This window comes from Pseudoliparis swirei, chromosome 18 (genome assembly GCF_029220125.1).
Source record: "Pseudoliparis swirei isolate HS2019 ecotype Mariana Trench chromosome 18, NWPU_hadal_v1, whole genome shotgun sequence".
Lineage (NCBI taxonomy): Eukaryota > Metazoa > Chordata > Actinopteri > Perciformes > Liparidae > Pseudoliparis > Pseudoliparis swirei.
Window position 1 is genome coordinate 15,861,326 of NC_079405.1, and position 24,960 is coordinate 15,886,285.

The following is a 24,960-nucleotide window of genomic DNA, read 5'->3' on the forward strand; positions in this document are numbered from 1 at the left end:
GCCAAGGTCTCGTACCAGGTGGCATGGGAGGTCAGGAGGCCGGAGCTCACCCAGGTCTCCGCTTGACGGACAGCCAAACAGTGCAGCTTCGTAACCCTGAATTAGCAGAGGGACCGCTTTGATCTGCCTGTTGATTAATACCGCAGCACAAAATGAACTGTGCTCGCTGTCCCACAGGGATACTTGTGAATGCCTGCTCAGTTTTCAGCAAGGCACTGGCTCGGCTTACCAGAATCTGTGTCAGTTGACTAAGCCGGTTTGCATAACTCCGTGAGTGACCACACTGAATACAACTGAGAAGATGAGGTTGGCATATGACCACCATGTTAAAAAGTGATATGAATAGGATTTTAGCAAATGCCCTCTCTTTTTCTAGGCCAAAAGACCGCTGAATTCTTTGAGGTTTAATCTGATTGGACCCTGCTTTTGTCACGTGGTGTTGCTGTGCCACACTGGAGCAGGACAGAGAACTTAAGTAATGGCTTTTTGCTTTACCAAGTGTCGTCTTTTACATTTCACAACTGCAGAGCAACAAATTAAATTTCTCTTTATCAAACTCAATCACACCATCAACATACAGACAGAAAATGGGATGAAAGATATGAAAATTCCTCCGTGCAGCTAGAGGAAAGAAGGCCTTTAATCAAACTGGAGCACCCTGATGTAGAGGAAGCATGACATGTTGAAATAGATTGGATGATATGTTTTGTTTCAACGTGACATCTTTTTTTGTCTACATGGCAAATGTTTATGTTTCTTTCCTCAGGGATCTAAAAGTAAATACATCTAAGACTATACTCGTAATAAATGCATGACAACCAGAAGGACCACATATAATACTCGTGCCTCAAATCTGACCAGCTGTCCAAACAGGAGGAAACTGAATTCAATAACTGAGGAATTTATACATTCATTTCGAAAAGAGTTTAGATATGGGATTAAAGCTGAGCGGTCATAAAACAAGGTATTTCAACTTCATTATTTACTTATTATTCCAAAATGTTTGGGATGTTTCTCCCACGAACATAAAGACAACTTTATGAAACCATCTATTTGGAGATTATAAGTTTGAGTTTGAATGTTATTAACCAACAAAGGTTACATCTAATGACAGGTTTGTTTGATCACATTGATAACATTTCTGTCATATTCATTGAATGTGTTGTAACTCTGTAACGTTGTTCATTCTGGACACATGACATCTATTGAACTGTCCATCCGGGGAGAGGGATTCCCCTCTGTTGCTCTCCTGAAGGTTCTTCCCTTTTTCTCTCTGTTGAAGGTTTTTTTGGGAGTTTTTCCTGAACCGATGAGAGGTCCCGGGACAAAGGATGTCGTATGTGTACAGATTTTAAAGCGATTTTGAGCGATTCACCATATATTTAATTGAATAGCCTGTTTTACGAATGCCCCATTTGATGCACACTTTTCGATATATATATATATATATATTGACTGACTGGCATTCCCATCCAATGAGCCACCTCACTAGTGTGGCTAAAATAACATATTATGAAAGTGGTCTCCAACTAAAATGTCCATCTAAACACAAAACAGCAGAACATTTCACATCAGCACATGTCTTTTGAAATAATTCTGAAATGTAAAGGTTCTAGTGACTCAATGTGTAAGAGATACATTATTTAGATTTAGAGCCAACCAAACCTAACTTTTTATCTCAGAAGGTGTTTTTCTTCATCGTTGCAGGCTACACTTTGTTTCCCCCTGACCTTCTTCCCTCTCTAGGCCTCGATGTGTCAATTCTCACCTCCTGGAAGGGCTAAGCTGCTCCTTCAGGGAATTCCTCCTGCAGAGAGGAATAATGCTCAGGACCAGTGGGGGGTATGTGTATGTATGTGTGTATGTATGGATGTGTGTGTGTGTGTGCGTGTGCTATATAGTGCAGCTTCTTTGATGGTAACAGAAGAGGATGGGCAGGTGGCCCAAGTATGTTTATGTGTGTAGGAGACGGGACACTTCGTGAACTTCTTCTGTAAAAACGTTCTCAGATGATTGAAGTTTAGCGAGAACAACAAACACCATCGCCCTGGTATGACAGATGTCTCCTCTTGATAAATGCTTCAGAAACTCCCTGATTACTCTATCTTACCTCGTCATGTAATATTTACTGTTGCTGACAATATGCCGTTTTGTTATTTTTTTTATTTTATAAAAGTGTGCTATTTGGTTCTGTAAAATTAAATGAGACTATATTTTGCTAAGTTGTGCTTTCTGTTAACTAAAACAACATGTAAAACAATCCTTCTCCATGTCTGTTCAACAATCTAAATATACTGATGAAGTAAGTGTGATATGGTTGAAAGCAAAGAATCTAGCAAGTCAAATTTGAGTTGGGATTGTAAAACTACAATTTCCAAGTGGCTAATTGGGTTTGTTCACAGAAAAGGATTTCATTATTTATTTTTGTAAGACTGATTACAAAACAATGTGTATGAATGATCCTGTCCCAGAATAACCAGGGCCCACATAACGTGAAACCAATGTTGATAATTTAAAGAAGAAATTAAGCAAATGAATGACTGTTGACATATTTTATATGGATCACATTCTTCTCCTTTTGATTTAATCATTGTATGAATGTAAACCTGATCAAATGAGCGGGCATGTCATTTTCTTTAATTGACACCTACAAACTGACTCATGCTCGCAGTCACCAAGGCACCGGGCCAATTGTCGCGCCAGTGACGTCAGTGTGAGCTGATGTTCACACAGCGTGACTCTGAGTCACCACCACACTCGATTCCCAGAGCATTAGTAAAACCTTCACCAAACTGCCTATGCTCCGACATAAAGCACCATCTCATTGAAGGCAGCTCTTAAGAAATTGCATAACCACATAATGTCCACAGTGCGGCCATTACTTGCTTATCCATGAGTGGACCATGTTGTTTTGGATGAAGCACACAGTGACTGGCATTTCTTCCCCACATGATGAATGCACTAGAAGTTTGACCTGAATTGAGTTTGATTACATCGTCCAGCAGGGCTCAGCAAAAACTACTGAATGGGTTTAGTGGTCTGTGATGCAATCTTTTCTTCTTGTTTCTCCTAATTATGTACACGATGAGAGCTGTGGGCTGTAGAGGATGGACAGGAGAACACAAAGCAAGCTCTACACAAGAAACTCCTTGGAAAAGTGTAGTTAATAGGATAGTTTTAAATCTCACTGAAGTCAATTGAGTAAGTATGAGAGAGTTTTTTGTTACAGGGTGCAGGATAATAACAGGCTCCGGGAAAGGAGATTTGTACAATTTAAAATAATTGGCTGGTTTTACATTATTTTTCGAGACCTGCCTTTGAAAAGTCTAAATCCACTTATGTATCAGTCACCAACAGTTGTAAGCTTTTATATTGTTACGCAGATTTGCCTGACCTCCCAGAAGTCAAAGTCTCCCATTGTTTTCAGAAATCCATTCAAAGCTGTGCTGCTTTGTTGATGTTCAATAGTGTGTGTATTGTGCAAAGGTGATTTATAGCTTTTAGCGATGAATGCCACCAAATGAAACTGCTTTTGATCAACAATCATAATGAGTGTTCAAGATCAAGAGTCAAAACGTACTGTACTAAAGTTATTAACATTAAGTTATTTTATTTATAAAAATACATGTGGAATTTATCATACATATAATTTCTTAGTCTGTATTATTCTCTACAAATGAGTTACTGGGATGTGGGGTAAAAGGAAAATCTGACAGATTATTATGCACATGAACAATCATTGAAATCGTGCAGCTAACTGCAAGACGCACATTGCATTGCATGCATTTTAGCTTATTATTATGAAAATACTGCTATATAAAACTGCAATGAAATTGGTTACGGTGCAATGTGCACTTGTGATCTCTACATAAAGACAGAAAGAATGCAGCCCGCAATTATTCTCCATCGGTCCACGACTTTTCCAGAATTCAAAATAACTCGAAAACTATTGGATGGATGGCCATGAAATGTTGTGCAGACATACCTGCTCCCACAGGATCCATTGTAATAGCTTTGATGTCACCTAGCGCCATAGTCTGATAACATTTTTATTGTCTGTCCAATACTTTGGTTTCTGAGTAATGACTGCAAAACGGACATTCCCATGAGCCTCAACTGTACCCAGTTGGCAATTTGAGGAAGGATGAGAGGGGAATGTCATCCCCCAGAGGGTTACGCTGAGTAGTCTAGTCTGCCTGACTCACTGATCCTTTATCTGATTGAGGTTAGTGCAAGTTATAATCTCTGCTCCCCCCCCAACCCCCCACCCATGGCTCAGAAATATTAGTAGCATAGCTGCACTGATGAAGCAGATGGATTTGCAATGCCTTTTTTTCTGAAGCTAACCCTTCTGTCAGTTTTGTCTTGGATCTTAAATATTCTTTAGAATACATGATATTTAGAGCTATTTAGCATATCCTAGCATGCTAAGCCAAGGTGTTTCACATGGTAAACATTTGACCATGCTCATCATCCCCATGCTAGCATTGTCACGGTGAGCATGTTAGCATGTTGACTTTATCATTGAGCTTAACGCTCTGTGCCAAATGACGCCCGACAGAAGCTCTAGCATGACTGTAGTCTTGTTAATGTACATTTTTATCTTTGTTCTGTTACCACATATTACTATTTGAGATACGTATTTTATGCATGATGTTCCCCATTTCAGTAACTACTTGAATTCTTCGGGTCAAAGTATCCTGGCCGGAATGGCATTTGTTATCTAAAAATGTGCTGCCATCCTCTATTAGTGGTGACATACTTTATGAGTCATGTCATCTCTGCTCAGTGGTCATCTAACTTGTATTGTGTTGCAACCTTTGCTACACACAGTTTCTATGAGCACAACGCATGCCTCACTGTTTAAGCAGACAGAGAGGAGAGGCAAGGGGAGATTGATATTCCCCTCATGAAAAGAAGAACAAACAGTTCATCCAGCTGAAGGAAAACGCGGTGCCTTCAGAACCATGTTGCCAGATGTCATCCGCCTTCACCTTCTCAGCCTCATTAGTTTAGAACTTGAATTGGCATTCCGATGTTATTTGTGAGCAGGAATAGGAACAAGCAGAGGACAGTGCTTATTAAATTAAAGCACACATACACTTGAAAAGTCTGTTTTTGAACTATAGCATCCAGCATACATCTGTTGAGCTCCTCTGTTGATCTCTAGGATGCACCAGACATTTCTCAGCATCTCTGGCCCTTTCCTCTATGGGTAGCCATTCCCCACTGGGTCAACCCCTCTGCAGATGTCGAGTTCATACGTCCCAGAGGTTAAATGTTGACACACACACACTCACACACACACACACACACACACACACACACACACACACACACACACACACACACACACACACACACACACACACACACACACACACACACACACACACATACAGACACACATACATATATATCGGTGACAATGTTTCCAAAATGACAATGTATCCATAGTGACATTGTCCGTGACGTCACTTACATTGTGTGTGTGTGTGTGTGTGTGTGAGTGTGTGTGTGTGTGTCTGTGTGTGTGTGTGTCTTTGCTTTCATTAAATTGACAGCTTTGTCTTTTGTCTCAGCTCCCTACAAAAATGTCCTACCATGATATATAATAATATATAATAACCGTGTATTAAATATACAGTGGGTAACATATAATATATAACAATATAATATAGAACAATATAATATATAATAATATAATATGTATATAATAATATTATATGTATTAATATATATACTATATATTCTAATACATAATAACAGTATTAAATAGACAGTGGGTAACATATAACATATTATAGTATATATAATATAATATTTATTTTTATATATCATAATATATAATATAAAATAAATAATAATAAATAGCGCATTGGCCATATGTCTTGGACACTTGGACACAAGCCCAAACGTGTAGTGAGGGTGAACTGGGAACGTCTGGCCGAGGACCCTGTCGGGAGGTCTTCAACTCCCACCTCTGGATGAAGTTCTCACACATCCTGAGGGAGGTTGGGGACATGGAATCCAAGTGGACCATGTAATAAGCTGATGAAAATGGATGGATGGATGAAATCTTAATACCCATGGGTTCTCAAAGATGTCCACAACAACTGAACAACATATTTGCAAGTCTCACTGCAGTCGAAATGCAGACACAATGTCACAGCCTGTGAATGCATGAAAGTACGGTAATCCACTGGCTTTTTCAATCCCAATTGCCGCTATTACTTCATGGACTGGAATCCATCGAACACTGGCTCCTTGGCCAAACACAATCCACATACGCTCAAGACCAATGGCCTGTAAGGATGGCAGTATAGATATTGCTATAACAAGGATATCAGTGTCATTAGCATTGATGATGAGGGACTTGATGACTTGATACCTTCCATTGCTGCATTCCTGGCATGTACAAATATGCGGTTGTCTGCTTCCTCAGAAGAGCATGCATGGGGACATAGCATCCAGGCATTTTCTTGTATTGTTAATGACTTCTTCTTTTGTGACAATAATTGTACTTGTCGTCTGTGCATCACATATCTTATCTGCTAGGAGGTAAACAGCTCGATCTTGTTGTTTTCATCTCAAAGAAAACTCCTCCAGTTATTTGTGTCTTGCTAATTCCACTCCTGCTTCCACAAGGTCACTGGTCCAACCGCTGTCCTGTAGAAGAGTTCCCAAAGATCTCCGTGGAGCCATCTCAATGAGAAGTCCACCAAACATTATTACCAACTTGTCCTCTCCATAACCAGGCCACTGCCATTGGATTTGTTTAGCCAGAGCATACAGCGGTTGATCAGCAGTAACAACAGGTGTCTGCTCTCGGTTAAGGATAGCCACTGTATCACAAACCTTTCCAATAGGACATGCTTGATGGTTGCAACTGAGTGAGCCTGGTCTCGCATGGCATCAGTGCTGACATGCAAACTTCAAATGGATGCTTCAAATGGATGGCTCCTGTTCTGCTCTCCATGATGGGCTGACTGTGTTATGCAAGCAGCATTATCCACATCTTCAGTGAGGTTAACATCTTTCAATCAGTCGGATTTTTGTTTCAAGTGTGACTGGATTGACTCTGGTGCTGGGAGGGAACTGCATGCTGCAGGTGGAGGGTTGGGATTCTTTTTAATTTAAGCTGGGAGGACATTGGTGAATGCTTCTGGGAACTCCGGAACTTTCTTCACCTTCAGATCTGAATTAAATTGTTTTCTCTTTAAATCATCAACATTTTTCTAACATTTTGGTCACAAGTCTAATAAATTAGCATGTTTAGCTCCAGATTACTTAGAAACATAAGCATAGACACATAGACAAATACCAACAGTTTTTTGTATTATGTGCTCTACTTTCGAGGACATACCCAAACCAACAACTTACTTGTAACTATTAGGAAAAGTTTTTCACGAATTTTCGCTGCCTATTCCGTGGTCCTGTCGATGTATGACGGTGTGGCCTGATATCCCCTGCAGCAATCCTTTGCCAGTCAGCAACAGACTGAATTAATTAATTATTTGTATATAGTGACTACATTTAGTCTATGAAATGTTGGTTTAAAGAGGTCAATTTTAGAAAACAGATCTGTGAACATCTGTCAAATGTTTTATTTATATGAAATAAATAAATGTCACCTGCATTTTATATCAATTATTTTGTGATTATTTTAGAGCAATTTTACCACGGACAAAAAAATTATTTTAAGGATCAATTCTGAAAAAACTATTAACACACAATTGTTATTTTAACACATCTTTGTGTTATGTTTAACAAATATGCATGTGGAAATATGTAACACACAGCATGTGTTAAATGGGCTGACACACTGACTGTGTTGAAAGCAACACAAAATGTGTCAAAAAAGTGTGTTAAAAAAACACACACATCTGTTTTGAGAGTGCAGGTTGTAATAAATGCCTTATAAATGAGTAGCTAGGATGAGGAGTTGGTTCTCCCACCATGAATACAGATACAGGCTCACAGGATGAGGGAACCTGGTCTAATTTGGCTGCAGGTGTGTGTATTCAGTGTTTGAACAGAGGAGAGTGAAAACAGACCCCCCCCCCCCCCCCCCGAGCAATGTGACATCAAAACGCGCTTCCGCCAATGACCTAGAAATGGAGCGTGCGTAGGCAACAGCGAGCTGTTGTCTCACATGGCGCAGGCAGCTGTTTACGTCGATGATTACGTGGGAAACAACGAATTCTTTAAGGATCAATTGAAGGGGAAACGCTCGAGTAGATCAAGTTAATGCATGGTGAGTGGTCTCCTCGCGACCACCCACTGTCTCAATCGCATCGTCTCATAATGCGCGCTCAAGCACGATGACATAGTGAACATGACGTATATAAATATATAAATATATTTATAGAGAGAGAGAGACCGCAACCATCACCGTGTGAAATAACAGAAAAGCCACATTTCCAACAGATAAACGCCCATACAACCGAGACACGATCATATCCATACAACGCGGGGTCATCAATACCAAAACGGATTACAAATAAGGCGCGTGCCAAAGAGGGGGATCTCTTGTCTGCGCGCGCGCTGGCTTCGCGCACATCACTCGTCTGATTGGGGTCGCTGTGCGTGCGGTAGGCGGAACCCGGGCGCTCTTCACATCCCACTTTTGAGAAGATTACGCGGACAATCGAGTTAGAAACACATGACATGAACGCCGTTTGGAGGGAAAGCGGACGGATGTAGTGGGACAGAGGCAGGTCGGCACGCCACGGGTCGAGTCAGAGCCGAGCAGCACGCGGAGGCTAAACCTGTGTGGAGATATTTGGAGTTGGAGGAGGACACTGGTACTTCTCTGGTAAGGCACTGGCAGGATGCTGGACGTTTTAACGTTGACGTTTAGCCCTCATCAAGGAACATGTTTTTCACAGATATGGAAACCTATTTATTAGACTACATTTGAAGATAAAACAGCTCGATACGACGCTATTTGTGCGTGTGCGTGCAGCAAAGCCCGCTTGCTAACAGTCCGCGTGTGGCACTTATATAACAGCTACAAATACAAAGTAAAAGTCAAGTTGAGACAGCGTTGCTATTCATTCAGCGACCTGCGCGCTCCTCGATCGCCGGATGAAGCGGCCGAGCGGCGACATGACGAACCGGGCTGCACTTGATCTCCATGTAGCTGCCGAACACGGCTGAGGGCTCGGTGCTCCCACTTGGACTACACCGACCTTATCTTTGTGGTTTGTTGAATGGAGACATGTTTACTCTGCTGAGGATGAATCCTCTGATTAAACTCTCAGTGGTGACCTATCACTATAACATGATCAAATAGCTTAGAGAGATCAAACTTGGGAATTGGGGGGACTATAGAAGCTCCCCCGTGACCCTTCCTATGACTTTCATTACAATATTTGACAAATGACCACTCTCCAAACAACAATTTCACTGCATGAGTGTCACACAGGCCTAATGGTGCTGTTTCTGTAATGCATGTTTGAGTCATTCAAGTGGCTGAGTTGTAGAGCTGTGCTGCTGCAAATGCATTGCACAGTTTGAAGCTTAATTTTTGGATTGCCTGTCTTATTTTTAAGTCGTGCCAGCGACGCATCCACAGCTGGCTGACACCACGTCACAGCTTGGCTACAGGTGCCATCTGGTCCTCATGTCTGATGATCTTGCTTCGCCTGAGAGACACACCAAGGCCTTTGGTGGGAGGCCAAGTCTAAGTAGGAAGTGGCCAAAGCAGCCCTCAACTCATATAGCTTTTATGCAGATATCTAAATATATATCTGATAATATTAACAATGGGAAATACTGCTTTAAAGTATTAGCATTTTTTAAAATGTGTCTGATTTAAGGCAACACATGTAAGAACCGAATTATGCACACAGTGAACTAGATTTCTCGTTTACATAAATATTTACATTTAGAAAATGTATGTATTTATTTTTCCAGCTAGGTGCAACACTTCCCGTAGACTGGATACAACTCATGGTTTCTAGAGTCCCCAGTCATTCACTCCTCCACGATGAGTCACTTCAAAGCCTCGTGGGCAGCAGGTGAGACTGTGTGACTGCTCGAGCTGGGGAGGGAGCACGTCTGACCGGCTTGGCCTCTGCTGTGATAATTGACTTGCTCCTCTCTCTGGCTTGTCATGGACTCATGTGCTGGCTCTCTCCAAACCCCATCCCAGAATGAAATCACAGTGAGATCAGACTGATCCAGCCTCAGCCGGCACAGGGTTGTGCTGAGCTTTTGATGCGGTGTGTATGTTATCAACCCCTGCATATGTGTGTTTCAGACGGTATCATTGTACATTGTTAGTGAAAGCATGTGTGCATGTGTTTGGAAATGCAATATTAGATCAGTGATTGAAAAGATATTGTGTCTCGCTGGTTAATTACAAAATGTATCGATTGACAGGGAAAGAGGGAAAGAGTGAGGAGTGCTATGCAATAAAGGTCACAGACCTCATTCACAACTACGATAATTAGTTAATATGATTACAATCCTGGACAGCAAAAAATAAACTGTCAGAAGTTGCTTAAGTATTTCTTCTTCTCTTTCAATCCCAGGTTAGAGTAGAAATATTCATGGCTCCTTCTCCTGCTTTTTCTCTCCTTCTCTATTCGATTAGACATTCACTAAGTTCCTATTTGATACGATGAAAGCCATGTATTCTTATCCTGCTTCAGTATTGGTTTCGTTTATTGAAATGAAAACATGAAGGGACGGCTGTAGTTCACCGTGGGAAGAATAGGCCACCCGGCCGGGACTTTGTTGACGCTATTAAAGTATGAACAGACACAAGCTTCTGTCTGGACTTGACAGGGATTTGATTTTGGTTTTAACTCTATCCTCACACTGGTTACCAAAAGCAGTTGTAACAATTATAGTGTGTCAGTTTCTCAGATGATCTGCTCTGTCTTTTAGAGATACATCTATCCCTCTGAGGGCGTATTCATAGTCCCATCACAGTATTTCTCCATTTTCTAAGTTCAGATTTGTTTATGAAAGAGTTGTTTGACATACTGAGGCATATGATAGATAGATGAACTGCAGCTGGCATAAAGGCATTGCACTTAGAGCTCATCTCACCAAATAGGCTGGCATTTATCCTAAGTAGGAGAAGATGATTGTACCCTCAACCCTGTGCAGTCCAGTAAAGAGCAGTAGATTGAGCAGTCCCACATGTATGTCTTATGTGAAGAGCCGTTATATGTAATTGAAACTTCATATTGGCTGAAAAACGTACATGTTTTATCAAAGTGAGACTGTGTGCATTATACTATATTAACCCCAACAGGGGAGTGGCTCCTTAAATGTTCTGTTTCTATGAGCTGTGAGCAGTTCATTTGAAGAGTCATTTTTGTTCTTTAATTAATTGATTTTGGCTCATTTAGATGACCCGACACAGAGAAGGAAAGCAAAGTTTATCAACACGTTTCATTCCAGACTTCCAGGTTAAGAACCACTCCCATAGGCCCCTGTCCTCATACGGAAGTCAGAGTAAAAGGTCGGTCGGTGTGAGTCTCTCTTGGCTCTTGTTGGGGTCGATTAAATTGCTAATGACACTTGAGAAGGACTGATAGAGGAAAGTCTGACCGCTGCGCCACCTTAAACACCCTAAAGTCTGAATACAATCTTCTGGCTCTCAGCCAGGGCTGTATTTTTGCTCATTATCCATCGTTGGCTTATTGTAGTCAGTACAATTCTTAGTTCTATGAGGGATTTGATACTTAAGCCGAGCATTGATCTGCTTACAGTCGGTGCCTGCTGTGCTCCAGAGTCCTCTGTCAGTGGATTGGGATTTGGGCGTCCATGGTGCTGCGGCATGTGACAGAGTCAGCAGTGCAACAGCCACCATCGGGGTCAAACACTGCGCGAGTTGTGCTTTCAGCTGAATGAATGCATTCGCCCCCACAGTGCACTCTCTTCCTTTTGCTCTCCTCCCATGTGATGAGGAGGAAATAGGAGGGAGACGAGTGGCCGATGCCAGGAGAGGATGGTGCATGATTGAGAGAAGACAGAGCTGTCATTGAACAGTGTTGAGGGAGCACTCTCTGGGTGGGAGGCCGGTTAGCTGATTGCATCCTGTGCTATTGTTCTAACTAGTATACAACTGGATGCAGCGTGTCACTGTCCTTTAGCTTCAGCCATGAGACAATCTGCCGATGGAGTCACGGTACAAAATGAGACAAAAGGCCAAGTAAGACCGGTTGTCATGGTCCAGGGATGTTTGAGTCTGTTTCTCTCCTCTTGTGCCATGTCTGGTTTACTACCTGTCAATGAATGTTTTCCAACCAAATGTTTTTGCTACACCTGTTCTTCATTTGTTAGTGTCAGTGCTCTCATTGTGTCAGTTTGTTGTGTTACCTTGTGTTAAGTAGTCCACCCTGTTTCCTACATTTTGCTGGTCTGTTTTCGGACTCTTTAAGTTTATTCCTCAAAATAAATCATTACAACCACCTGCTGCTACCTTATCAAGTGAACTCTGTGTCTGAGTCCAAAAGTGCTTCCTGAACTGTGATATCTGATAGATCTGTAACAAATCGTTGATTCATCAATTGGAAAAAAGCATCAACTGCAACTATTTTGATAATGAGTTCATCATTTAAGTCGTTCTTTAAACAAAACGGTGACACACTTGATGATTCAAGGTTCTTTCACGAGAATGTGCTTCTTTTCTTGGTCTTACATTATAATGTGTTCACTGTTTTCTGATGATTTATAGACCAAACGATAAGCGAGAAAATGAATTGATACATATTAATGGATAATGAGGATAATAGTTGCAGCCCTATAATCAGGGACTTCTTAAAGGAGCAATGTGTAAGATTCAGTCAGAATCTTTGTTGAACACATTCAGAAATCAAACTTATCAACATAATATGAAAAGGTTACAGTGATGACTTTATATTAAAATAATATATATGTTTTGGCTGATCTTAGTTTGCAGATATATTGGTATATTTCAAGAGATTGTAGTCGACAAATGACAAAGATATGTTTTCACCATTTAATAGTTTTGTCCACCAGAGAGTCGTGACAATTGTTTTATTTATTTTTTATTTCTTGGTCAAAATGGTTTGAAGAAAATAATTTGGGGGAACCTTATTACACATATTTATTTAAGGTATTATTTTGTGTAAAGAAAATGAATATCAGTCTATATATCAGTAGGATATTTTTTTAACTCAGTCTTGGCCACTCAAACTACTGGTTTTAAAGCAAAACCATGTGGTATGTCAAACTTGTTGAGCTGTTTACACACAGCTACAGTGCGTCAGCAGCATCAAGTGATAATTTATGTCAGATAATATTCAGATATATTCATACAAGAAAGAAATAATTCCGAAGAGTGTTCAAATCATGTGTTCTCCCACCATGACTTGCAAACGTCTTAGTCTGGCAGTGAGAATACTGGCATTTTGCTTCCAGTGCTATTTGACCTGAGAGCCGGACACATTTGATTAGGCATTACCATTCCAGGATTGTGTTACTGTCCAGAGCAAATCCTACTTTATTCAATCAGATAGGATGAATGAAGCACATGTGTAACTAAAAAAAACACAGTTACTTTGATCCCAGTTCTCTCTATCACACCACTTTTTAAAATTCATGCTGTTTTTCTCATGTCTACACCTTCCTTGCTCTGACTTTTCACTCTCCCGCCATTTAAAAAAGAAGAAGTTTGTTAAACAGGGACAATGGACCGTCATTGACTCTGCAGGTATAATAACAATATAATTATGGTGTCAGATGTTAAAAATCAGACACTATGTGGAATACACATTTCACCATATAAAGTGTGTAGGACCGTGTAGAAAACAGTAGCCTCTGATAGATACACTGGTGTTCCTGATGTTATCTTAGCAGATTGAAGAACACCTTTTCAGAGCGGAAAGATCAAGATTGTGGCTGATTCTGTATTTCAAGCAGGAGTTTGCAAGGTTGACTAAATTATCAAAGGGCAGAACATTTGCATTTATAACTACAGGACAGTGATGATACCTGCCACAATACAATTTCACATTGCAGGTTAATATTCTTTTGAATTGTATGAAATGAACTGTGTGTTCTGTGTATTGAAATACACAGTTGTGCCTATTCAGCAGCCTAGCACAGTGCTACTGTGTTGTGCACAGAGGTGATGAAGGTGATGAAGGCAGCTTGTGAGCCAAGGAGCCACAGGGCTCGGGCCACATTCAAATCAAGTGAATCATTTGTTCTACATACAAACTATGTTGTTGAAATAGATGTAGGACTGTACATAATCTTAATAACCTGTCAAATATCTTGAAGCAGCAAGAGCAACATGGCATTCTGCATCCTTCCTGTAAACGGCATTGGTATCCGCACTGAATATACTGGAATGATTTCCCCTTTTTTGGGGGGCATTTCTCATTTTGATTGGCTTTGTCTGTTTCTGTTTGGACGCCCTTTTCCTGGGTCAACAAGTGACCTTATTTGACCATGCCTTCAGTGCATTATGATAAGTGCATTCCGCAGCTGGAGTCAGTGTGTGTTTTACCTCATATTCAATGTGCACGGCAGCCTGGAGCCAACATTTGACTGGCAAATAATAATATTATTATTATTATTATTATAATATTATTATTTGACTTATTCAATAATAATAAGGCAAATACAGATGCATTTAATGGAGGATTGTAAAAAAAGAAATGTAGGAAGTCTGCTTGATTAAACATAATGGATTTGATAACCTTCACACAATTTGCAAGAATGACTGGAAATGGAAATATCTTAAAAGATTGCACTGTGAAATGTACCAAATCCGATACTAAATAAACAAATAAATACAGAAAAAGGGTATAGTAATAATAAATGAAGACCATATTTTACTATTTTATTGCAAAAAGACGATGAAAAGGTTTGGATTTGTTGGACTTGAACTTAGCTCATACACGATAGCAATCTGACTCTTTTGATAAGACATTAAGCGTGCATTGTGCGTCTCATTGAGTGAATCAGATGCTTATTACAATCCAAGCGCATATTCAAGCAACGCTCAGCTCCCTGCATGTTCATTTATGTAAATCTGACCCTGAACATCGGATTGATTACTTTAGTCTTGCATCTTACCCACTCCCTTTGGTCCTGTCCCCACAGGGCTGAGCTCATATCCTTAAACTCATCCCAGAACCAGTTTTCACTTGTCCTGCCTGCACTATTTTTAGGAAGTTTCTGGACTCCTATGTGTGGTTACGTTGCTGCTCTCGTGTTTCCTCCTGACTGTGGCCAGTATCAGAGTTGAGCCAGAGTAACATAACGAGTTGTGTGATTCTATAAATAAATCATATTTTCAGTGAGTCACCAGGAGGGTGCTATCGCACAGGTGCGTCACGAGGCAAACCGCATCACGCTTCACGCCTCACGCCTCACGCCTCAGGCCTCAGGCCTCACGCCTCCAGCTCCACGCTGGCGTGCAGACACTCGTCATGTTTGAGCTAAAGCGTGTCAGTCGGGCCAGGAGACAAACCAGTAGAACATTGTCCCTTTAAGTCTCAGAGAGGAAATGCACAAATCTAAGTGACCCAACAAGTGACGACCAAAAATCAACAAAAGTGTCTCAAATCATTCGGTTTGGAATTAGTGGTTGTTGTGTCAAGCTTTTGTTTGTGTAAAACGACAGATTTGTGTTTGGTTATTTCCAAATGTCAAATTCTTCCATTGTTTCTCTCTTTGACTCGAGCGAGAACACGCAGGGTGTAGTTCATTTCTTGCGAGAGGATGAAATGGAGTGAAATGGATCTTTGGTATTGGGTCAGGTTCAGGGTTCAAGACTGAGACCAGAATCAATGCAGCCTATACCAGTATCTCTGAGGCCTGTGCAAAACTCTACATGTATGAGGTTAATTAATAGCCACTGAAGCCAGAATGTGGTTCTGTTTCCTGTTTAACAAAATAAAAAAAATATATATTTTGCCTTGAAGGTCTTTTTGGAAAATATATGGTATAAAAACAGAAAATGAGGAGAGAAAGAGATAGAGATGACATGTGCCAACAGACACCAGCTAGAATCGAATCAGCTACATTGTGACCACACACACCTTTTCACACACCTTTTGAAATCTGATTAAACTGACCTCCAGTGTGAGGTCACAACTGGAATATTAAAAGCTAGGATAATGTATTTTGGAAATGTTTTGTAATATTTATGAAATTCTTTCCATCCAGCCTATATCAAACGAGATTTGAGGGCAAATTATTGCAATCCTTCTTTTCCTTCTGTTTTTACCATACACAATCCTGATTAGAGACTCTGTGTAACACTTGACTTGCTGTGAGATAATACCTTCCTCATGACAGTAGAGACAACATCCCGCTTCATTTTATATTCTCTGACGTGGGTATCTCACGACAGCTTATAAGAACCCTGGAGTTGAGGAGCAGCTCACAAACTGACACACACATCTCTTAGTCAGAAATTAATCCCCGATTTTCCCTGCTGGCTAATCACAGTGGTACTCAGGGCCTGCAGCAGAGAGGGAGAGAGATATGGCTAGACAACACTAGAGGAAGCTAAACGGATGATACAGAGGCCTGTAAGGCAAGTAGTGTCTAATGAGACTCGAACACACGGACACAATATAACTCTATTCAGTTTGTGGTGAATGTTATGAACAATTTTATTCCTAAACGTCAGGTAAAACTCTCAAAGCTGGTCAACATTAAACAAAAAAACTTTTTTTGTGGGGCATGATTATGCCTTTTTTGAGCGGCAACACTAGAGGGATGACAGGAAATAATAGGAGAGACAGGAACAACGAAGGAGCCTTAAGGGAGCGCTCACGTTTATCATCGCTATTAGTCCCAGTAGCCTCACCTCATTGTCCACCTGAGCAGAGCTCTAATTAGTGAGACTGATTGAAGACACCTGTGGGTCTGCACCGCCTTAAATAATAACCTCAGTGTTCCTCAACATGAAAACACCCACCGGATCATTTATCTCCTCATGTATCTACTTTAAATACAACCTTTCATCACATTTCCATCTGTTTGGTTATGACGAATGGCTGTAAAAACTAACTTGAGCCTCAGTCGCCATTGCTGTGGAGAAGAAGACTGTCAGAGACGCAAATCAAAACTACAGTATCAGAAAATACATTTTGGTGTCGCAGGTGGATTTAAAACTGCAGTATAGTTGCTAAACTCCTCCAAGATGAACTCACATCCTAATTGAAGTAATTTGATTATTTTCATGCCCATGCATGCGCTTGTGTCATAGAAACACAGAAGATCTGACAGATTGCAAACATCTTGGTTCTATAGCAGCGTAATCCTTTTATTGGGATGAGAGCTGTACAACAGCGCAACGCTTTCTCGTAGTTACACCGCTATATGTGTGTGTGTGTGTGTGTCTGTGTTTGTCATCGCGTGTATTCATATCCATGTTCACCCTCGTGGGAAGAACCACAACACAGACGGATAGATGACTGTTTGCTAGAGACGCACCGATCAGGTTTTTGGTGCCGATGACCGATCACTGATATCAGTATCTGCCGATCACCGATAATACCGATCACCGATCACTGAAATCAGTATCTGCCGATCCGATAATATCGATCACGGTGTCGATTGAAGCATTCTATTTATTGTGTAGCATTATTGCCTAGGACTATGAGGAAATACATATATAAAGCAACTCAAACATTAAAGAAATTACCGATTTCTTTAAACATTTAGGACTTTTACTTTGAAAAATGTCCGAATTGATACATTAAAATTGTTTGATTGCTATTGTAGGGGATTTCAGATATGTATGGAACACATCTGCATCATTCATTTCCTGGAACTCTTGGAGAAATCTATATACAGGACTTTTCTTAACATACAAAAGTCTGACTTATTTTTTATAAACTCTTCCTTGGTACAGTAACAATGTTTTAATGTTAGTATAATTTAAGCTAAATCTCAGAAACGATCTATAAAGATACAAAATCAGTTCATTGTTTCCTTTTATATGTTAGTGTATGATTTGTCGTCATCTTATTTTGAAAAACGTATGTTGTTTCACGTGGTTCTTTCCGCTAACTTTGCAAAACCGGATGTTGTCACTTAAATCCTTCCGCTAACTTTATCAAAACCCTCGCGCGCTCCAGATCGAATGCAGGGCTCTCAAGTCTCACGCATTGAGCGTGAGACTCACGCATTTCGGTCTTATCTCACGCACTCCCAACACACATCGAATTCCTCACGCTGAAAAAAACTCTCGGCTATTTAATGCTTGAATGCAGGGGTGCTCGATACGCCGATCGATTGTTCCGCTGCAGAGCTCCGACGCCGGTCTGCGCGCATTGGGATGGAGCAAAAAAATAGTCACTAGCACCCCCCCCGCCCCCCCCCCCGTCAACAACTCTTTTCGGCTCGATGCAGGCGCGCGCAACGGTCAGCTGTATTGGGTGCTGATGGAAATCTCACGCTTGCCTGTCTTAAAAACTTGAGAGCCCTGCGAATGTGTTTACCGTGAACATCAGTCTATAGGGGCAGACATGTGAGAGTCGGCTGAGTTGACCCAGAGATTCAACTCGGGGGACGGGGACGCCGCTCGGTGCGCGAGGATCCCCTCGTGGTCCTCTGCACTCTGCGGTCCTCGCCGGGCGCATGGTCTCCGTTGCGGTGCGCGGCGATTGAAACGTTTGATAATTCTCGCAGATGTTACGTCATCTGATCGGCCGTTTTGAGAACGCCGATCAAAACCGATAATGGGAATATCGGCCGATATGGATCGGCGCCGATCAGATCGGTGCATCCCTACTGTTTGCTGCTTATTTTCTGGAAGCTGCAGTGCACATGCAGTGGCACTTTAACACAGCTTCCAGTGTGACATGATGTCGGGGTTACAGGGAGGCTATTAACTTGTATGCAGCTATTTTTATACCGGAACAAGCGTGTATGGAGTGACCTGAGCGGTTTGATCCTGATTTCCTGCTCGATCAAGATGGGCCCTAATCTGATCATTCTGTTTTAAGCGCGCCCATAGACCTGGGTGTGAGAAAAACAGAGTGAAAAACAGTCAATGATTTTTCACATTCACGTTAGCAGATTAAGAGTCTCTGACAATTACAGTGGAGACTCAATTAAGGAAGCTTATACGGCCAGAGGACTTTGAGAATATCATCAAGTAGTGACAGAGGAGGCAGTATTACATGTTGAGATTACTCATTGCATAAACTGCACAAGCGCACACGCAAACGCACACACTGCATTATTCACCGAATGAACTACAAATGCACACATGCATAGCAACAAGTGAGGATGAATCAGCATGCACTGCAGTATTTGGTTCAGGTATCCGTTCAGGAATAACAATCAGTGGAACTGTCTCCGCTTGCCTCCTCCTGGTGGGATGACGTCTCAGCAGAGCTGCTCACGTCAGAGCCTGCGAACTGACTCGCGTGTTGGCAAACTGAGGTGCTGTTTTGGGTGAGGGCTTGAATCAACATAGCCTCTGCTGCTGCTGTGAAAAGACTCATTTACTCACCAAGAGCATCACATAGTGGGATTAACTCTTGCGTAGGTCTCAGAAGATGAATACCACTGCGGAAACATTGGATTTCTAATGATAATCTTTTTTCCATCTGGTCCTTGCGTTGTCTCTTACGATGATCTTTTCTCCTGTAAAACTATTGTTTTATTTTCTATTATAAAGCTTTGTTAAAATGTGCTTCTGCTCTTGAGAAGTGTTTTATTATATTTAAAACAGAGGGCACTACTGAGCCAGATTGATTATCACCCTGTCAGCCTCTTCATGTTGTGATATGTTGCAGGGTGTAATTAGGAAAATGAACACACAAAATAAACCCACGATAATTATGGTGGATATCTTGATGATTTATTGTGGTTCAGTTGCATTGATGCTCTTGATAAATCTACTCTCCCACCAATGTTTTTCTTTTATATATGGGACATTTTAAAATTAGGGTAAACAGTAATGTGTTTTTGCATGACAGAGTCTGCAGACTACAGAGCATTTCAGTTTTGCTCAGCATTTGCTCAGCACACACAACTCTTCCTGTTTAATTCCACAATGGTGCTATGAAGACTGGCGTCAAGCCCGTGCGGTTGTCTTTGTGCTTGTTTTCATTTTCTTCATAATCTTGGTTATAAGAATTTGTATGGGCCTGTCACTTAACAAATTGTATCCTAATACAGCAGACAGATGTAGTAAGATTGTATATATCATTTATATTATAGTCAGTCTATATTCGTAGTGCACATACCTGTAGGTCTACTTGACTGTTTCTGTAAAGAATGTGTCCCATAACAGCCGTACAGTATCAACATCTTCAACTGAATCTGTAATATTTCAGTTCAAATATGTTTTTTTTGCAAATAATAAATGATAATGGAATTTGTATATCTGCTGCCAAAACTCCGTCCAACTCTTAACTGAGTATTATCCCCACCACGTTTCAGCTACTTCCTTTTCACCTTCATTTGCTTCAAACTTAGAGGACTGGAGAACCCAAAAATAAGAGGTTCTGACAAAATGTGTCATATTTTGCCTTTGTTATTGAATATATTGATTGTAAGAGCCATAACTCTGTCCAATAAGGTGTGCTCCACTGCTTGAGGCCATTGAAGAAGCACCCTTCTAGCCGGACAGCCCATCATGTATTGTCTTTAAATGCCTCCCCCTAACCTCCTCATGATTTGTAGACTATCAGAGTGGCAGTGTAGTTCTGTGCAGTGATTTGTCCCTCGAGAGGGGCCCTGCCTGTGCCATTGCTACCGTCAGCAACCCTGCTACAACTGTGCATGAATACAGGATACTGGCATTTGCTGAATCCAAGGTGCCGTCTTTTCAACGAGAGCCCAGTGAAATACCTTTTCAGCCTGTCGAGTGGTCTGGCGAACTACAGCCAAGGGGGCCCCAGCAGTATAATGATGCCTGGCACAATCGTAGCACTGTTCTCCAACCCGTTCCCAGGAAACCGCACAACATGTGCCATTGTGCACTGGGCTTTGCTGCCCAACCACGTTGCCCTGCTTTTGCCAGAGACACCGAGAGGTTTGTCTGGGCAGTGGAGCTCACAGCAACGTGGTTGGTAGGACAGGTTCAGAGGACTGCAAGACGAAGACCACGGTTCATTCATCGCCTCACACTGCGTTTGATGTGTTGAAATAATATTACAAAAAGCTACATTTAAAGGGTCATGGTTGTGAAGCAGAAGAAGCCTGAGGGAAAGCGGAAGCCGAGTGGTTGTCAGGATTGGTAGTACAGAAAACCCTGAGCATTGTTGTCAAGTTAAACCCCCTCAAAAAAAGAGAAAACCAAGAGAAAAGTGACACGCAATAAAACGAAGGCACAAAGACGGCTAGAACTGGTTCATAGCTGGTTCTAGCTGGTTCATCTCTTTTGATCTCAATGCTGGAGCTGCAATCCTCTATGGCCCCGAATGTGCTCTCCATTAAAGTCTCCACTGCTGTTTATGCAGCACAGCAAAGGACATCATTCAGGACCTGTCGGACAGGGCTTTGGTCAGCTGCATACAGGAGATACGTGTCCTTTCTAGGCCCCTCAAGTCGGCTGGTCAGCTAAGACACCTCAGCATGCTGCCCAGGAAATAGAGGCCTGAAGCAAAGCCCAGTGTGTCACAGTTAACTGAAAGCCCTGTTTTTTCTGAGCGTAGACCTGTCAGTTGATGTGTCAATTATTCATTGGATTTGCCCAAATGCCCACTGTCAACTCTATATTCTGACCAACATAGCAGGATTTGGTGTTTTCACTATTGGGAAGCAAAGGGAACATGTTTGTTAGTCTCCTGGTCATGCTGACCATGTTATTTACATCTATTCATATTTATATTATCAGTATAGTATGTAGTATTCTCAGTATAGACACATTAGTTTACATTTTTTGTGGCATTCTCTAAATAGGGTCAATTTGGTCAGACTCTTCATTTGTCGTCAGTCCTATTAAGCCACAACTATAATATCTAATTTAGTCACTTCAATATTTTAATAGGTTTGCAAGAAGTTTTGTTTTCCATCTTGACGTCCCGTTTCCTAGAGTGATTTTGAGTTCAGTCACGTCCCTGTTGGGCCTTCAGGAAGATACAGGCTCACTTGAAGGCCCTCGGGTAGCCTCCTTTATCTTCCCACGTGCCTCTTATTGTTGGAAACTAAGAATGAAAGCATTGCTCGTGCCAATGCAGTCAATGTACATTTCTGATTGAGCTTAACTTCTTCTTATAATTCTTAAAGTGAATTAATTATGATTGCCACATATGGGTACATATATGAAATCTGACCTCTGAATATTACCCATCCTCAGCATTTAAGAGCAGTGAACTGATGTCAGTGTTTTGGAACCAGGAATCTAACCTTGAACCTTGTGGCTAAAAGACGACCCGCTCTATTCACTGGGCTCCAGCCGTAGTATCAAAGAAAAGTATATGTTATGTTGAGTCTTCAGCATCAGTAATACATTGTTACATAATCTCCAAAATATCATGAGAAACTGTTTTTTTTATTTGGGACACTGATAAAAAATGTTTAACTGACAAGTTGGATAATTTTCGCCAAAAATAAAATAAAAAATAACCTGGAGACACAGTGGTTTTATTAGACATAACTTGAATGCCAATTTTGACATTCTTAGTTCAGATCCTCTTAAGATGACTTTTAAGAAAAAGCTTATCTTTCTGGGATCTAAATAATAAAACTGTTGGATATTCACACAAGTGTAATACAGAGAATAAAGAAGTGGGCCCAGATTAGACCTCTGCTCGGGTTGAAGGTGGGCAGAGCCATCAGGAGAAAGAGGGAGGCATCAATTAAAGTATGTTGACATTCACACCATCTTGATAAGGTCCAATCAGACACAATGAGTGACATCAGCTGTGAGAGTATACGGGGCCTTCAATGTTCATGGTCTGTTTTCAAATTTATAATTAAAAGATATGTATTAAATATGACCAGTTCATTGAACTATGGTATTTATAATATATAATATCGATTCAAAACGTTTTGTGATTTCAGGATGTTGTGCTAATTAACAATCTTTTTCCCCCCGACAGATCCCAGGAAGAAGACAGAAAATACCCTCTCAGAGCACCTTTCAACCACTCACACCCGCCTTATACACTGATACATATCAACAGATTATTACATACACACACACGCAGGCACCAGAGCAGATATGAGTGAGGATAAACCAGCAGATACTGTGGAAACTGCCCCATCTGAGGTGAACGCTATTCCTAATGGAAAAGGTCACGAGGAGGAGAGCGCAGCATCGGTCAAAACACCATCTGCAGAGGCCGGGGAAAAGTGAGTATAATTCATTTGAACACAGTCTTCATTAATCTCTTTCGAATTTATGTTTTTTATTGGCAAGAATCTGGCGATACACTACAGGTCATTCAATATATGCAGATATGTTGCGATTTTCTAAATCTAATTTCAGGAAACTTGTCATAGTGTAAAGAACACCCCAACATATACAAAAATGCGCATTTCTCTCTCCTTTTTTTATATGATATGATATATACCTTTATTCGTCCCACAGTGGGGAAATTTCAAAAATCACAGCAGCGGTGCACATCAGAGCATCAATGAAAATAATTATAAAACACAAAACTAAACACTAAAAACTAAATACTAAAAACTAAATACTAATACTAATACTAAATATACAGGGGGAAGACAAAGTAAAGTGCTGAGTAAAGTGTTGAGTTTGCCAGGATCTCCAGTGATCTACTGCAGTGTGTTGTGCAGCCTGACAGCAGCAGGAAGGAAGGACTTGTGGTTCCTCTCCCTCAGACACCGGGGGTGAATCAGCCCCTCAGACACCGGGGGTGAATCAGCCGGTGGCTGAAGGAGCTGAAGGAGCTGTGCAGAGCTGCGAGAGTGTCCTGCATGGGGTGGGAGGTGTGGTTCATCAGGGACGAGAGCTTTGTCATCATCCTCCCGTCCCCCACCACCTCCACAGTATCCACAGGACACCCAGCACGCTGCTGGCCTTCTTTATCAGCTTGTTCAGCCTCTTCCTGTCAGCCGCTGCCATGCTGCTGCTGCTGCTCCAGAAGACCACTACATAAAAGATGTCTGATGCCACCACAGAGTCAAAGAAGGTCTTCAGGAGTGCTCCCTGCACTCCTGAAGACCTCAGTCTCCTCAGCAGAAAGAGTTATGCACTCAGATCAGTGGGATCTGCATATCACAGTGTTATACCTGTACATTCCAACCTCATAACACAATCGAAACCACCGTCTACCACCAATCTTAGCATGTAAACAGATGTTTTAAATAGCAATACAGTATCACAACATAAAATACCACAGTACGCAAGTGCAATTTATTACATTCCTATGTGGAATACCTTTTGAATTCATTACGGCTCACAGATCATGTTTGTTACAGGAAATACAAAATCTCCATTCTGTTTTTAAAGGCTTCTCTTGCCACTATTTGTGCCACAAGGTGATGTGATTAACTTGTTGCTCCTCCTTGTCATCTTAACGTGCCACTTACCGAAAGTCTCACATATCTTCTCTCGTGCCCACATCACGTTTATGCTCTGTGCTAACAGACAATCCATTGAAATAGGAGTCATGTGGAGCTTGCCTGTGCCTGTTTCTTTACTAATCTTCATCTTTACTTCTTCAACACGAGAAGGACCTGACTCTCTCCCGTATAGAAGCATGATATAATGTGCAGGTGGAATTCTGTATCAGATAAAAGTATCATAACAACATATTTCCGGAGTGAGGCCCTCAATGCTCAGAATACATTAGATGGATATACAACATTTAAAAATCCCTGTAACAGCAAATACTGTGTCCAATATTTGCCTGTTGATGTGCCTTTGTGCAATACATTTACCTACTACCTGCTCACTCATAGTACACTCATTCTGGTTGGATAATGGAGGATAGATAAATGCATTATCATGTCACTAGTTATCTAGCAATATGTTTTTGTATCCTCTTCCTATGTTATAGATTGGTTAATTAAAATCTC

General features: G+C 41.2%; 1 protein-coding gene across 4 annotated transcripts in view; it reads left to right on the forward strand.

Moving 5' to 3' along the window:
* The first annotated feature begins 3,131 nt into the window (after nt 1–3,131).
* The window catches only part of LOC130208720 (sodium-coupled neutral amino acid transporter 3-like), a 41,541-nt gene continuing 19,712 nt past the window's right edge, over nt 3,132–24,960 (forward strand). For 2 of the 4 annotated variants that reach the window (XM_056437999.1, XM_056438002.1), the window contains exons 1-2: nt 8,623–8,818; nt 23,016–23,268. In XM_056437999.1, the coding sequence (XP_056293974.1) occupies nt 23,138–23,268 (131 nt within the window). In that variant the 5' untranslated portion in view covers nt 8,623–8,818; nt 23,016–23,137. Of the gene's footprint in view, nt 3,202–8,622; nt 8,819–9,947; nt 10,026–23,015; nt 23,269–24,960 lie in introns of those variants that run through there. The other 2 variants (XM_056438001.1, XM_056438000.1) reach the window with 2 other exon arrangements.